Below are 17,619 nucleotides of genomic sequence, written 5' to 3' on the forward strand. Positions count from 1 at the left end.
GGGGAATAAGGTGTAAGAAGACTGGAAAGGTAGGAAGGGGCCAGGTACTGAAAAGCTTTAGAAGCCAAACAGGATTTTATATTTGATCCTGTCAATAATAGGGAGCCACTGGAGTTTATCCAATAGGAGGGGTGATACTGTCTTTCAAATTTTGTTTTCCAAAAGTTACTGCTGGTGTTATTAAAGAAATAATGGCAAAGTATCTTGTAAATTCATTTATCACTTAAGACAGTCATCTTAAACTTCCTTAAAGAAATAAAATTCTAGGCAACAAATTAATAATAATGTTGCAATAATAATAACTAGTATTTTATAACACTAAGTTTTTCAAAGTGCTTTATATGTATTCTTTCACATTATCTTTGATCCCTAAAACAATCTTGTGAAGTAGGTGTTATTATTATCTTTATTTTCAAATGAGAAAACTGAGTCAGAGAGTGATTAACTGACTTGTTCAGAGTCACACAGCCAATAGGTATATGATATAGGATTCAAATTCGGCACTGTACTACCTGTTAGGACTAGAAACATAGTATTAGAGTGTGTGGACATGATTATGGTAATACTAGAATTGCTTTTGCATACTTTATTATATTATTTTCTACTTTTTGCTTAATCTGTGTCAGACCATTTAACCAGTTTCTTTTTATTGGGGGGGGGGGATTGGACATTACCAAATGTAATGATAATAGGTTCAATGAATTGTTTGTAAATGGTGACTATGAGTCTGCAGCTGTTTTTGCGGTGAACAGTCCTAGAGGAATTCTTCGAAACACAGGAACAATGAAGAAATTTCAGGGTAAAGATTTTTATGTGACTTTTTTTTTTTTTTTGGTGATTGGTGGTGTGGGAAGGGAGGGGAATGAATGCACATGTGATTTCACTGGTAGAAGGAACTCCCAATGAAGATACTCCCTCTACTAATGCAAATGAGCAGTTTTATGGTGTTAGAGACATGACTGGGGTACTGAAAAATCAAGTGACTTGCCCAGTAGCTGTTAGAGAAAAGACTTAAACCAACACTTGAGTGTTGGCTCTGTAGTCACTATACCTTGCTGCCTCTCATGGGAATATCATATATGTATAAGCATTATTATAAATTCCTTTTCTTTTATCCCAGAGACAGCGAGGTTGTGAACATGTCAATTAACTTTCTTTGTCTAATGGTAAAATGAGAGGATTGGGCTGGGTGATTTCTGAGGTCCTTTACAATGTTAAACTTTAAGTTTTGGGGATACTAAGGTGGGTAAAGTTCAATTTAAAAAAAAGTTTTAAGCAATTTTAATTTTTTGGTTAAATATATTTTATCTTAGAAAACCTATATAAAGCCTAGTTTTAATTTGACATAAATCTCAAAGGTAAAGTTTTTGAGACAATATAGTAATATATTCAACATAGTTACTCTTTTTTAACATTTTATTTTTTCCAATTACACGTAAAAACAATTTTTACATTTTTAAAAAATTTTGAACTCCAAATTCTTACCCTCCCTCTCTTCCTTCCCCCATCATTGAAAAGACAAGCAATTTGATATAGGTATACATGTGTAGTCATGTGAAACTTTCCATATTAGTCACATTGTGAAAGAAAACACTGACCCTTCCAAAAAACTTCAAGAAAAATAAAGTTTCAAAAAAGTATGTTTCAATTTGCATTCAGATTCTATCAGTTCTTTCTCTGGAGATGGATAGCATTTTCATCATAAGTCCTTCAGAATTGTCTTGGATCATTATATTACTGAGATTAGCTAAGTCATTAACAGTTGATCATTGTACAATATTGCTGTTACTGTGTACACTGGTTCTACTCTTGGCTCTATTCACTTCACTTTGTATCAGTTCATGTAAGTCTTTCCAGGTTTTTCTGAAATCATCTTGTCATTTATTTATAGCATAATAGTATTCCATCACAATCATATACCTCTTTGAAAACGAAGGACGAACAACAGTGCTACAACTTGTTTAACCATTCCTCAATTTATGTGTATTCCTTCAATTTCTAGTTCTTTGCCACCACAAAAATGCTGCTATAATATAGACCTGGTAGTGGTATTGTTGGGTCAAAGGATATGCACAGTTTTATAGCCCTTTGGACATAGTTCCAAATTTTTCTCCAGAATTGTTGGATCACTTTACAACTCCACTAAGAGTGCATTAGTATCCCAGTTTTCCCATATCCCCTCCAACATTTGTCATTTTCCTTTTCTGTCATATTAGCCAATGTGATATGTGTGAAGTGATAAATTCAGAGTTGTTTTAATTTGCATTTCTCTAATCAATAGTGATTAAGAGCATTTTTTAGTGTGACTATAGGTAGCTTTGATTTCTTTATCTGAAAATTTCCCATTCATATTTTTTGACCATTTATCAATTGTGGAGTGACTTGAATTCAAAAAATTTAACTCAGTTCTCTACATATTTGAGAAATGAGGCCTTTATCAGAGAACCTTAATGTAAACATTTCCCCCCAGTTTTGTGCTTTCCTTCTAATCTTGGCTGCAATAGTTTTGTTGGTACAAAACCTTTTTTATTTAATGTAATCAAAATTATCATTTTACATTCTGTAATGTACTCTATTTCTTGTTTGGCCATAAATCCTTCCGTTATCCATAAATCTGATAGGTAAACTATTCCAGGCTCCTGTAATTTGCTTAAGGTATCACCCTTTATCTAAATCATATAATTTACTCTGCTATCCACTTCTGTTTTATGGGCGAATTCATCCTGTTCACATTCATAGTTATGATTACTGTGTATTTCTCTCCACCTACTTTTCTCCTCATTTATCCTCTTCGCTCTCTCACTCTTTCCCCCAAATGTGTTTTGCTTCTGACCATGGCCTCCACCAATCTGCCCTCTCTTCTGTCAGTCCCATCTCTTACTCCTATCTCCTTCCCCTCTTCTCTGTAGGGTAAGATAGATTTCTATAACCAACTAAGTGTGTATGTTATTTCCTCTTTGAGTCAATTCTGATGAGAGTAAGGTTCAAGTGTTGCCTGCTACCCACTACCCCCATCTTCCCCTGTATTGTAAAAGATCTTTAATGCCTCTTTTATGTGAGATAATTTGCTCCATTCTATCTCTCTCTTCCCCCTTCTCCCAGTGCATCCCTCTTTATCACTCCTTAATTTTATTTTTTTGATATCATTCCATCATAGTCAACTCACCCCCATGCCCTCTTTCTGTGTATAACTGTCCTAATAATGATAAAGTTTTTAGGAGTTACAAGTATCATCTTCCCATGTAGGAGTATAAACAGTTTAACCTTATTGAATCCCTTATGATTTCTCTTTCCTGTTTACCTTTATGTGCTTCTCTTGAGTCTTGTATTTAGAAATCAAATTTTCTATTTAGCGCTGATCTTTTCATCAGGAATTCTTGAGAGTCCTCTATTTCATTAAATATCCATTTTCTCCCTGAAGCATTATACTCAATTTTTCTGGGTAAATGATTCTTGGTTGTAATCTTAGCTCCAGAATATCATATAAGCATTCTGATCCTTTAATAGAGGGAAACTGTTAAATCTTGTGTTATCCAACTGTGGCTCCACAATATACGAATTGTTTTTTTCTGGCTGCTTATGGTATTTTCTCCTTGATCTGGGAGCTCTGGAATAATATAGTCATTCTTTTAAAAAAATTTACAAATAGTACATATCCTGTTGTAACCTGCCCATATTTTCTTTTCTTTTCAAAATTTTCAGCATTCAGTTTCAGAATTAATTTTTTAACTGCTGAATAAGAGCTGATTGTGATATGGGCCTCTAGCAACCACCTTTCAATACTTACATTCTTCAATGATCTTACTGGAACGGGCACTCCTTCCATTAGTACATATCAGAGCTCATGCATATTGTCTCCTCCTATTCAGTTATTATTTAAGCTTTCATAAATTGTGCATTGAATATCTACCTCATGAACTGAAGGACTTCTTCCTTAAGCTATCTTAATATTTAGTGACTCCTAGGGCAACATGAAAACTATCCTTCCTACTTGCTACATGATTTGCCCACTTTCTTTTCTGTCTATTCATGACCTTGATACATCTTGATATCTCTTTTATACTACATCTTGAACACAAGTCATTAGTAATATGTGGTAGCCTATTTATACCTCTCATTTAGCATTTAAAAAAATTGGTTCAGACTTGTGGTTTTATTGGTATAGAGAGAGATCTTGTCAAGTAGATTCTGTCTATCAATGCAGATTGTCAGTCTGAGTCTTAGAGAGTTTCTTGAAGTGTCTCCTGAGTGGTTAAATGACTTCAAAGGGCCCCAAGCCAGGATGTGTGAGAGCCTAGACTTGAACCCAGATTGCTCTATCTCTGGGGCCTGCCCCTTATCCACTGGGATGTACTATCTCTCTCTATGCCTTTATATTGTCTTTTGGGTTGCTTGCAATTTTGAATTTTGTAAGACTATGATGTCACATGACATAGCTATTTAGTATATCTAGAGTTACCAATGATCTCTCTTTTTTTTAAAAAGGATTTTTGTTGATATCTTTTTTTGTATACCACTAGAATTTCTTTCTCCCTTCTACTTTCAGAGAGGCATCCCATATAACAAATAATATTTTTAAGGAAAAAGAGGAAAAATTTTAAAATAGCAGTATATTGAAAAAGCATGAAAATATGTGCACCATTTCTCCCTCCTGATCCGTGCCCCCCGCCCCCCACCACCCCAAAGGAGTTGGGAGGGTCAAGGGAGTCTTCTTATTTCTTTGGGGCTGTTTTTTTTTTTTTTTTGCTTTTTTTTGTTTTATTTTGCATCATTCACTTTCGATTGTTTTGTGGTTGTTTTTTTTTCCATTTACATTGTTGAAGTCATTTTGTATATTGTTTTCATAGCTCTGCCTTCTTCACTCTTCATTAGTTAATGTAAATCTTTCCATGATTCTCTGCATTCATCACATTTACCATTTCTTACAACATAGTAATATTCTATTACATTCAAGCACTACAATTTCTTTATCCATTTATCAATGAGTTGGTATCTACTTTGTTTCTAATTCTTTGCTATCAACAAAAAAGCTTTGCTATAAATATTCTGTTATTTTTTTTATAGGGACTTTCTTATTGATAACCTCCTTGGGGGTATAAGACTAGTAAAAGAATCTCTGAGTCAAAGGATATAGACATTTTAGTCACATTATTTGCATAATTCCAAATTGCTTTTCAAAGTGGTTGTACTGATTCACAGTTTCACCCAACTGTGCACCAGGCTGCCATCTTATCATCTTTGTCAGTTTGTTGGGCTTAAGGTGAAACCTCAGGGTTGTTTTTATTTTCATTCCTCTTATTATTGGTGATTTGGAGCATTATTTCATATGGTTGTTAATACTTTGCAATTCTTTTGAGAGCTGTTTGTCCAGTGATCTCTTTATTTATTAATTCTGATGGCCTTAATCCTCATTCTTCTTGACTTTTCGGCAGCCTTTCACACATTTTATTGCTGTCTTCACCTGGATACTCTCTCCTCTCTAGGTTTTCATGAAAGTACTCTCCCCTGGTTCTCCTTTTACCTGTCCAATTGGTCCTTTTCAGTATACCATGCTAGATTGTCCCCTAGGTCATACCTGATAACTGTGAGTGTCCTCCAAGGCTCTGTCCTAGGTCCTCTTCTCCTCTTTCTATACTATCTCAATGATCTCATCAGTTCCCAGGGTTTCAAATGATCTCCCTGCTTTCAGTCTCTCCCTTGTGTATTCTTATTTTCCAGCCAACCTGCTTGAAGTTTCCTGAACTCTGCATTCACTCTTCTGACTCCATGGCTTTGCATAGGCAATCCTCCATACCTGAATCCACATCTTAGAATTCCTGGCTTTCTTCAAGGCCCAGCTCAGGTGCCACCTCCTATGGTGACTCTTTCCTGTTACCTCAATCATTTGGGTTCTTGCCCTCCTTAATTTATCTCATATTTACTTATCAATGCACATTTTATATCTCTTCAGAAGAATGTACCTACTTGAGAACAGGAACTGCTTTTTGTTTTTTGTCTTCATATCTCTAGCATCCAACTTAGTGCCTTGCATGTATTGTTTATATGTTTAATATATACTGGTGGAATTGGATAGTTCAGTAAGTTCAATGAGGATATGGAATGGGATAGCATATTTTCAGAATGACTAGTAATTTCAAATGTCAGCTCACATCAGTTATCGTCTAAATTGGAGAATAAATACTAGACCTTTCTTCAAAATTAGAGTATTTAATTATTCTTAAGCTATAAAATTTCTTCACAAGTTTTATATTTTTATTTCATTTATCTATTTATTTATTCATTCATTTATAACATTCATTTTTCACAATTTTGAGTTCTAAATTCTCTTCCTCCTTCCAGTCCCCTCCCTACCCATTGAGAAGCAAGCAACATGATACGCATTATACATGTAGAGCCATGCAAAACATATTCCTATATTAACCATGTTGCAAAAAAAGCAAGAAAAGTAAAGAAAGTGAAAAGCAATATGTTTCAGTCTACATTTAGGGTTTATTAGTTCTCTTTCTGGAAATAGATAGTATTTTTCATTATCTTCACAAATTAAAAAAAATACCAACTAAAGTATGAAATGAAATAAGTAAATAATATTGGCTAAAACATTTGGTTCAATAGTTCTTTTCTCCCTCTCTCTAGATGTTGGTAAAATTAGAGGGAAAACTCTTCCTTTACTGTTATTCTTTGAGGCTCTTTTCACTACAAGTCGTGCTGCTAGGAAATCTGTCAATGCTCATTTGACTCTGGAAGGAATTAAATGTGGATTATCTGAAAACCGATTGGATCTAGTTATGCACTGGGTGACCCAGCAGAGGTAAGTGGACCAGGGCTAAACTTATTTTGATGCAATTTTTTAAAGAATATATATTATCCTCCTTAAAAATTTTTGTTTTCACATTTTTAAGAGAATTCTTTTCAACACAGAATTTTGATCACTAAATAATGAATGTAGTTCTTGCTGTAGGAATTTATAACAATTAGTCAGCCAAGAAAATCTTACTGTGTACCATGGAGTCATTGTTAGGTCATCAGCAAGAGAGGTAAGGACAAGAAATCAAATCAAGTTAGTAAGAATCTCAGAGATTTAAAGGAAGTCAAGGAAGCTAGGAGAGAGAGATGGCAAAGGGAGATGGCCAATTGATAGTATCAAGGAGTTGGGAGATGGAGTGTAGTGGTTGAAGAATAACAAGAAGGTGAATGTGTCCCTGGTATATGACATGGTTAGACTTGATCTTTAGGAAGATCAGTTAGACAGCTGAGTAGAAGATGGATTGGAGTGAGGAGAAACTTAAGGCACGTAGACCAAGTAGAAGGCTACTGTGATAGTCCAGGTGTGAAATGATTAGGACCTACACCAAGATGGTGACAATGTCAGAGGATAATATTATGAATTATGAATGTAAAATCAATAGGACTTGGTAATTGATTGGATATGTGGAATGAATGCCCGTGAGGAGCTGAGGTTGACTCAGGTTAAAGCATGGATGACTGAGAGGACAGTGGTGCTTTCAACTGTAATAGGGAAGTTCAGAAGAAGGGAGAATTTGGGAAATGTGATTTATAAAAAATTCAAGAGATGTAGTTTCTGGGTAATTAATTATTTTATTAATCATGTTGGTGTTGTGGTAGCAAGGTGTGTTGCAGGGTCATCTCAAAAGAATTCACAGACTCAGACTATCTCCAAACCAAGTAAAGGCATTTATTGAGGATTATGCCCTCTCAGTGGGCTAGGCTCCTTAGAGGAGCTAGCAGCCTAGCAAAACAAGACAGGGACTTTTATAGAGCAAATGACACCATTAACATAACAGAATAAATGAATTTTAAAATATAGGAGGGATTTGCTAATATGGGGAGGGGTCTTAACCTTGGTGGAACTGTACCAGAATGCATATTTAAAAGCTCACTGGGGGGGTATTCACCTAAAGGACAGTCTTTGCTATTACTGTGCAGTCGTCCACTTAGAAAAAGTCCCCTTGTGATTTTGTGGTCAAACATCCTGCTCAGCATCCTGTTGGTGTTGCTTTCTTATTGGCTGGCTATTGTGGTCTTGTCTAAAACTAGATGGATTTGGTTGAGGTCGTGGACATGCCTGCTATCTTAGTGAGGCGTATGGGGAAGTTGGGATATTGGGGCTGGGAGCAATGGGTAGACTCCATTACTAGCAGATAATTAATAATAGGGGTCAGTGGCACTCTCGAATGCCAAAGACCCCTCATGGAACCCATTCAATGCTTATATACCCTTGGAAGAGTTCATGTTCCTGAGGGTGCAGTTGACTCTGATTGGTTAACAAGTAATAAGAGAATAAATATTATAATGAGAGGTGGGATTATTCTAATGAGGGGCTGGAAGAGAGACTGATCACTCATTCTTGGACAAAGAGACTTATCTCTTATCCAGACTACCCCCACCTAGGGCAATCTAGACAAAAGGGGGTCTATCTCTGCTCAGATCTGGCTCACTAAAACACAGCAGGCCAGATTTCACTTTAGATTAAATTTTTTGTAAGGTTTTGTAGTTGGGTGGGATAACAATTCCAAGATTTTATCTCATCATCAGCCCTGCTCTGCAGAGAAATTAGTTTTGACCTATCTTCAAATGAGGAAGAGAAAAAATTCTGGATCTTCCCAATATTGATAATTGGCTATTTTATAGTCATTTCTCTCAGGGAAAAGATAACAAATTCAGTTTTGTACTTGCTGAGTTTAAGATGTCTATAGAGCATGTAGTTCTTGTGTTCAGTAGGCAGTTGTGGATGTGAGGCTAGAGATTAGGAGAGAGGTTAGGGCTAAATAAAGAGATCTGAGAATCTTCTGTATAGAGATTATAATTGAATCCATGGGGGTTGATGAGATCTTCAAGTGAAATAGTATAGAGGGAGAAGAGAAAAGGGTCCAGTATGAGTCTTAGGCAGCACCCATAGTTAATAGATTGGATTAGATTTAGATGAAGATCCAGCAAAGCAGACTTAGAAAGAGTAGACAGACAGATAAGGGGAGAACCAGGAGAGAGCAGTGTCATCAAAACCTAGAGAAGTGAATGTCGAAGAGAATAGAGTGTTCATAGAGTCAAAGGCTGAAGAGAGTATGGAAAGTATGAAGGAAGTATGAGGATTGAAAAGGCCATTAGATTTGACAATTAAGTTTTCATTGGTATATAATGATGATGATGATGATAATGATAATAATAATAGCTAATATTTATATAGCACATACTCTGTGCCAGGCACCGTAGTAAGTGCTTTACAAGTATTTGGAAAGAGAACAGTATCAGTTGAATAATGAGGTTGGAAGCCATACTAAAGAGAGTTTAGCCAAGAAAGGACATAGAAATATGGGACAATAGCAAACAGGAATGGTCTAATTAATTGAGATATTTTCTAAGGAAGGGGTACATATGGGTAAGTTTGTAGGAACAGGGATACAGCCAGCAGACAGGGAGAGATTGATGATTAGTGAAAGTGGGAATAATAGAGGGCTCAATCTACTGGGGGAGATAGGATAAAATAGGATCAAAGGTAAATGTAGAGGGATTAGCCTTTTCAAGGAGAATGGCTCCCTCATCTTGTGAGACAAGGATGAAGTACAGAGATAGTGGGGGAAGACATCTGAGTGATAAAAGATAAGTAGGAACAGAGAAGAGGGAGCTCTTGGCAAATGGCCTCAATTTTTTCGGTGACATATAAAACAAAGATCTCATTTGAGAAGTTGGCAAGAAGGTATTCCATGGGAGATTTGAGAAAGGATGAAAAAGTTTAGAAAAGCCTCTCTGATGAATGTTTCAGGGAGTTGTAAAAGGATTGCCTGCCACAGTAAGGGCCCAGCTGAGATAAAGTAGTATAAATTTGTAGTTAATCTAGTTGTCATGGTTTTGTAATTTTCTCCAGCTTTGTTTAGCAGGATGAGAATAGAAAAAAAAGGCAGAGGATGGTGAGAGTAATCCAAAGCTGGGGCTTGGTAGAGTATGATCAGTGATAGGATAATGAGGTAATGGATTCAAGAGTAGAGGAGAGGCCATTTTGTCTTAGCCAAGTGGCGATAGCTCTTTCCCATTTTAAGCCTCGAGCAGAAGGGAGCAGAGTCTTTGCCCGGATGATTTGTTCTCGTGGACTAGGTGTTCACCTTCCATACCAGTTCTACCATAAAGGGATGCAGATTGGGTGATCTTCAGAAAGTCACCCAACATTGTTGCGAAGACTTATCTTGATGTTTTATGGAAAAAAGTCATCAAAGGCTTTTAGCCCCGAGATCTGGATCTATTTTCTTACTGTTTCTTGGAATATTTCTGCAAGGATAAATTCTTCAGTGAAGTTCCTTCTACAGCTGACAATCTAAATGGTACTGAGCAATGCAGTTCTCATCAGACTCAAGTTCGTGACTAAAAGAAATGAAGCACCACAGTGTTTGAAAGATTTTATTGCCTAAAATGCCAAAACAACTGTGAGCTTTTGTGTGTGCATGTGTGTGAAAAACATGAAAACAGAAAATGATAAGAACAGAAATCATGGAGGAGCATCAAAGCCAACAGAACCAAATTTTGAATTTGTTGAATGACCCATCATAGAAGAAAACCGTCATGTTTTTTAAAAGAAGACATAGATAATCTTGTACTTCCAGATTGTTGGAATGAAAAACAAGCATTTATGTTTTCAGAAAAGTACAAAGTCTTGAAATGAAAGAAGGTAAGTTAAGATGTAAGGATTGTTTGACAGTTCAGCATTTAGGAGTGACAGCAGGAAAGCATGTCCATGTATCCAAGAAATGGAGTATCTATTTAGCAATTCCAAAAGGCAGTCATAAAACTACTAGGCAAGTTTCTCTGCCAAAAAAAAAAAAAATAAAAAAAATTAGGGAACACAGTATTTCTAAAGCCCCTACTAAAAGATTTATGAAAAGAGTCTATCAAAAGTTTTCAGTACTATTTACAATGTACTAGAAAGTAACAGGCCTTTAATATTGAGGGAACAATAGAAATGCATGAAAAAACAGGATACAGGGATTTGTTTACCTACATAGTATAGTACAGCAAGAAAATACAGGTGCCACAATGGATAGAGCACTGGGCCTGGAGTCAGGAGGACCTGAGTTCAAATTCAGCTCCAGACACTTAACCAGCTGTGTGACCCCAGGCAAGTTATTTAGTTTCTGTCTCCTCATCTGTAAAATGAGGATGATAATGACATCTTCCTCCCACGGCTGTTGTGAAGACAAAATAAGAATATTTGCAAAGTGCTTTGCAAATTTTATAGCACCAAATAAATGCTATTATTACTATTAATAGCAGAACATATTACAAAAGAAATTAAGATAGGAATTATTAAGGCTATTATAGAAAAGAATGCAAAAATCTATGTCATAATTGATAGGGCAAATAAAATTTCAAAGAAGAGCACTGAAGGGATTTATATCTAGGTCTCAGTTCAGTTAGCTACTATACAGGTAATGTTATTTATTGCTTTAAAAGAATTTGTTATTTCAGTACATACATTATATCTTCTTTAAATGATTGTGGCTTTATTAATCAATATGTACTTGAAAATAAACTTAATTGCATTTTGTTCTGATGGTCCTAATACAATGCTGGGAAATAAAGTTGTTAGAAGATTTCCTATAAAACAAATTGATCATTTAAAAATATTTCTGGATTAAATTTATTCTATTTATAACCACTCTAATAAAAACCAAATTTGTAGTTTAAAAAAATTGAATTTACTAAGACTGTGATAGTACTGTATGGAACTATAACGGGCAACATGTAGTTTATTAGCTACTGCTACATGGTGAACACATATTACATTTTACTTGCATTTTTCTTTTACTCCAATTTGGCAAAGCAATTACCTAACATTAATTTCTTGCAAGATCTTGCTCTGATAATTAATATTCTTGAGCAGTTTTCATTACTTTCAACTACATTGCAGTTACATTCAGAAAGTGCAAAAATTAATACATAACATAAGAGCTTTGGAAAATGTAAAAATTGGTACTTGGAAAGCATTAATTTCAAGTTGAAGACCTAGATAAATTTTAAAAACATTTTCATAATAATAATCATTTAAATTTTATAAACATAATAAATGTAACACTCTTCCTAGGAATGTTACTCGAAAATAATTTAACAAGTGAGCTTAATCTTTTACTGAACAGAAGTGATGGAAGCATATTTAATTATTTTTGATGTATTAGAACCATCTACTTGGTCTTATGAAAAACTTAATTCAGCATGAATAGCTGGTGAAAAAAAATTTAAGTGAAATTTGAAAATAGGAACTTGATTTTAGCAACTTTTGGAATTTTGTAGGTATAGAATTAGACAATGTTCCAATCCCTGCACCTATACAAAAAGCTAAAAAGATAGTTTTATATCAGTCAATAGTGAAGTTCAAAGAAGTTTTGTGAATACGATTTTTTGAGTCTTGTGAATTTAATTTATACAATTTTGTGAATATAATTTATTTTTGTGAATATAATTTATACAATGGTGATAAATAATTTAACAGGAAATCACATCAGATTTATTGATTGATTTTTTTGGGGGAAAGAATGAACAGATTGGGATGGAACTTCGTTTGTCAAATCACGGTTAAATTACAGCTACAGGTTGGCTAATGCATACAAGAGTAGAGCAAAAACCAACAAAAGCGCTCTGTGAAAATCAATTGGCTATATGAAACTTACAATAGAGTATAATGTATTTTATTATTATTTGTAAATTTGGTGCTATACATCCTTTATACCAGTTTAGTTTTATAATAAAAGTATCTACACCTAAAAAAAAGAGTAGAGGAGAGTATAGAGCTGAGTTTATTGACCAAGGAGTTGAAAGAGTGAAACCAATGCAAGGGATGATGAACTGAGAAAGAACTGATGGATAGAGGGATTTGAAGTCATGGTGAGGACAAAGAATAGGGTTGGGTAGGGGTTATAAGCTAGAGTAAAAGATGGATTGATATTGATCAGATAAAGGAATTTCAGATTTCATGAATATGGAAATAGAATGCTTGTGGGTGATGGTAAAATCAAAGGGTATGACAATCTATGTATAGCTGAAGTGGGTGAAGTAATAGGTCATGAGTAATGAGAAAATTGAGGAACTGGGAAGTTAGGGTGTTTGAGAGAGTATCAATGTGTATGTTAGTACCCTACTATGAAGGCAAAAGTTGAGGACAAATGAAAGGTTTTTACTATGAGTAAGGGAGGCACTGAACTCATTGATGAAGGAAGTAGAGTATACCAGGGATAGGTATATAACAGCTACCAGAGTATTGTTTGGGTGATAACTATGGATTGAATGAATCTCAAAGAAGGAGAGATTCCTGAGTGAGGGCAGTAGAGGGAGAGTCTGGAAGTCTCAAGGAGAAGCAAGGAGGATTTTGACTCTGCCATCACAACTAGTGAATTGGAGGGGAACGGTACAAGTGAAAGTGCCATCAGTACTGGAAAGAATGAGGAGGCTGGCCATGTCATCAGGAAGGAGCCAGGTCTCTAAGTGTAGAAGATGGAAGGAAAAAGGAAAAATTTAAAGATGAAAGCAAGTTTGTTAGCTGAAGCAGGCATTCCAGAAAGCACAGTGGGAAGGGGTGGGCTGATGAGGAGTGGAACAATGGTAGGGTTGAAGGGAAGGCATAATAGGGTTTATACAGTGATGCCAGGGGTTCAAAATGACTGAGATGGGGGAGTATATGACAGGGAAGGAGTATACTAACTATTGAGGAATGAGTTTAAGCAGATTATGAGTAACTACAGAGAAATCCATTGAGAGAGGGAAGTGATTAGGCCATTTAGGGTCCTCCCTCAGTATACCTTGTGGCAGATGGTTTTGTTGAATCCCCTGAGGCAGGCAGGAACAGGTGAAGTTAGACTGAAAGAATACAGATGGGAGACAGTGACTGTCAGTTTGAGGTGGATATAATTCAGGGTACTGGATAAAACCCTGGGACAAAGACAGATGCCAGAGTCCTGGATCCAGGGGCGGCCCAGGATACCCTGGAAACGCTCAAAATCAAGGAGACCACAAGCAGATAAGCTAGATCAAGAGGTCCCCTGGAGATCCTAGGAGTGAGTGCAGAGGCCAGAAATGGGCAATTTGGGTACAGAGCTGATACAGGGCTCCCTGAGAAGTCCCAGGATCAAGGAGGCTACAGGCCTTTAATATTTTTATGTGAAAATGCATGTGTTCAGATGTGTTCAAATGTAAATAGTTATGAAGAATGTTTAATTGGTTTTACTGATATTTAAAGTTAATAATAAACCACTTTTACATATATGTGAAACATATGTGTCACCCAAACTCTAACCTTTGACATGATGGACCAGGGGGCATCCCTTATAACAGGGCTGTCCAGCATTAGGATTTTATCAAAACAATAGACAATATATTTTGATTTGCCATTTTAGTGAGAGCTCTGCAGTAGCTTGGCTTCCTTTATTAAAGCATTTATGTAAATTTCTATGCTTGTAGGCAGGCCGCATAAATCGCACTGTGGGCCCATAGGTAGCATTTTGGACAGCCCTGCCTTATAATAAACACTTTGGCTCAGACTTCTGACAGGGTTTCCTCTAGGAACATAAAAATCTGACTCGTTTTGTTCTCTCTAAATCAGCTTTCAGCTTCCCTTCAAATACTGAATCTAACAGAGTATAAAATATGAAGTAAGTTTTATTTATCTTGGCAAAAGGAAAAATAGGCTTGTATCCAGGAAAGAGGAGCTAGGTGGTACAGTGGAGAGAATGCTGGGCCTGGAATTATGAAGACTTGAGCTCCAGTTTGGCCTCAGACACTAGCTCTGTGACTCTGGGCAAGTCACTTAACCCTATTTGCCTCAGTTTCCTCATCCGTAAAATGAGCTGAAGAAGGAAATGGCAAACCACACCAGTGTCTTTGCCAAGAAAACCCCAGATAGGGTGACAAAGAGTAGGACATGACTAAAATGACTAAACAACGACAACATGCAGGAAAACCATTTACTCCTTTCCTGTGGGCATTAAGCAACCTTCTCCTCTTGTGAGTCCTTCCTTCCGTTTGTATCTATACAAAGTGTCCTAAAAGTCACCCTTGGGACATCCTATATAGTATACATGACTTGTAGCCCACAAAAAGAAGATTCACTTAGTTTCTTCATGTATATAATTACTTACTGTGTCAATCCTACTTCCCTTTTGGGGCTATACAGATAAACTGAGAAAGTTATCAGATGTATATATATATATATATATATATATATATATATATATATATATATGTATTTACATCTTGTTAGGCATGCACCAGAAGGAGTCAGATAAGCCTCTTTACAGTGTCTTGAACAAGTTGACAATTCTTGTCCTGGGTCCTCACTGCCCCCATTGAAGAAGTCTTTGTTTTAATATTCAATTAAGATTGCAGGTTTAAAGTTGTATCAGCAATATTTTGCTTCTACTTAAGAATTTTAATATGAACTCTAAATTCAGTCAACCATCTAGTAATTATTAAGTGCCTTCTATTTGCCAAGCACTGGGGTTACAAAGAAAGACAAAATAAATCAAAACCAAAACCCAAAACCAAACAGCCCCTGCTCTTAAAAAAGCTCAGAGTCTAATGAGGGAAATAACATGCAAAGAACAGAGTATAAACAAACTCTGTATGGGATAAAATGGGGGTATTCTCAGAGGGAAGGCATTGAGACTAAGGAGGACTGGGGAAAGGTTTAGAAGGTGAGGCTCGAAATGGGAAAAGGACCCACGTGTACACAAATATTTATAGAAGCTCTTTTTGTGGTGGCCAAGAACTGGAAATTGAGGCGATGCCCATCAATTGGGGAATGGCTGAACAAGTTGTGGTACATGAATGTAATGGAATACTATGTGCTATAAGAAATATAAATGTAATAATACTATATGCTATAAGAAATGATGAACAGGTAGACTTCAGAAAAACCTGGAAAGCCTCATATGAACTGATGCTGAGCAAAGTGAGCAGAACCAGGAGAATGTTGTATATAGTAACAGCCACAGTGTACGATGACTAACTTTGATAGACTTAGTCCTTCTCAGCAATGCAAGGACCTAAAACAGTTCTAAAGGAGTCATGATGGAAAATGCCATCCATATCCAGAGAAAGAACTATGGAGTCTGAATGTAGAGCAAAGCAGACTATTTTGTTTTGTTTTGTTTTTTCTTTCTCATGGCTCCTCCCATTCCTTCTAATTCTTCTATACAACATGATTAATGTGAAAATATGTTTAAAAGGAATGTATATGTAGAACCTATGTCAGATTGCATGCCATCTTGTGGAGGAGGGAAGGGAGAGAGGGGGAGAAAATTTAAAACTTATGGAAGTGAATGTTGAAAACTAAAAATAAATAGATTAACTGAAAAAAAGAAGGTGGGGCTTGAGCTAAGACTTGAGGGAAGCCAGGGAAGACAGGTGGCAGAGGTGAGGAGAGAGGGAATTCAAGACATGGGGGACAACCAGTGAAAATGCTCAGTCAGGAGAGAGAACATTAAGTTTGAGCAAGGAGGCCAGTGCTACCGGATTGCAGAGTTGAGGGGAGTAAGACTGAAAAGAAGTGGTTGATACCTTAGGAATGATAAGGTCACAGACCTGTGCTGATCCTACTTCAAAAAGAGGTAGAAATGAAAAGAGGGTCCTAGAAGAGAGGAATTCCTGAGGAAAAAGATGCTGGAGAATATAAGGTTCTTCAAAACCTCAGTGCCTTGCTCTGAGACAATCCCCCAAAGACAAAAGGCCTCCTCAGTATGGGAAGAGAAAAATAGGGAGTTGAGCTGCAGCTAAGGGAGCTGTCCATTTGAGGGATAGACATAGATATGAAGAGAGATAAAGGCAAATAGTGAAAAGCTGGACTTTACATATACTTGGAGAGAAGCCTGAACATCTGCATGGCCTCTATAGGAAACCACATCTGATAGGGACCAGTGCCAGACAAAGATACAGACAGAGAAAGCCTTGACGAGAGAGAAGAAATGTGTGCCTAGCCTTGATGAGAGAGGGTAGGAGAGGAAATAAAGATATCCATCCTTACTCAAACCTGGAGAGAGGCCCATAGGCCACTTCAGCAGCACAGTCCCAAAGGGTAAGTAGGATTGGTGCAGCAATGACTCAGTGTATAAGGAAGTGACTCAGACCTTTTCCTTGCTGGCCACCATCAATCCAGAGAGAAGGTGGGATTCACCAGAGGAGAGGGTTGCATAATGCTCTCTGGAAAGAGCACAAGGGTTGTCCTGGGTACAAGCCCATTTTGTGTTTTGTTGGGTTACAAAAGACCTGTCTTATATTTGATACTTTATTAGTCTCAGTGCTTGCAGGGAGGCTGATAGCTTTTTCTAGAGACAACAAAATGGGTCAGTCTTACATTCTTAAATGAAATCCTGTTGGAAGTATGATCCAAAGAGCTTATGATAGAAATGGCCCTAAGATTTATCTGGTCCTTTGTATGAGAGGTTAGGCCCTGATTGTCAAATGGGTTACACTTACATACGTAAGCGGCTTACTATGAATTTAACTTTAAACATTCACAAAACTGATTGAATGTCATTTGCAACTATTTATGTTTGGTTACATGACTTTTAATAAGATTTCCCTTAAAACTTACCAGTTTAATAGAGCTGGAATGTGAAGCGAAGCAGA

The 17,619-nt window shown here is 36.5% G+C and overlaps 1 protein-coding gene across 2 annotated transcripts in view; it reads left to right on the forward strand.

The window, feature by feature from the left end:
* The window catches only part of CLHC1 (clathrin heavy chain linker domain containing 1), a 54,863-nt gene that overhangs the window by 19,903 nt on the left and 17,341 nt on the right, over positions 1–17,619 (forward strand). For both annotated transcript variants that reach the window (XM_036749000.1, XM_036749002.1), the window contains 2 exons: positions 693–799; positions 6,634–6,808. In XM_036749000.1, the coding sequence (XP_036604895.1) occupies positions 693–799; positions 6,634–6,808 (282 nt within the window). The remainder of the gene's footprint in view (positions 1–692; positions 800–6,633; positions 6,809–17,619) is intronic.

The sequence above is a fragment of the Trichosurus vulpecula genome, chromosome 3 (genome assembly GCF_011100635.1).
Source record: "Trichosurus vulpecula isolate mTriVul1 chromosome 3, mTriVul1.pri, whole genome shotgun sequence".
In the NCBI taxonomy this organism is placed as follows: domain Eukaryota; kingdom Metazoa; phylum Chordata; class Mammalia; order Diprotodontia; family Phalangeridae; genus Trichosurus; species Trichosurus vulpecula.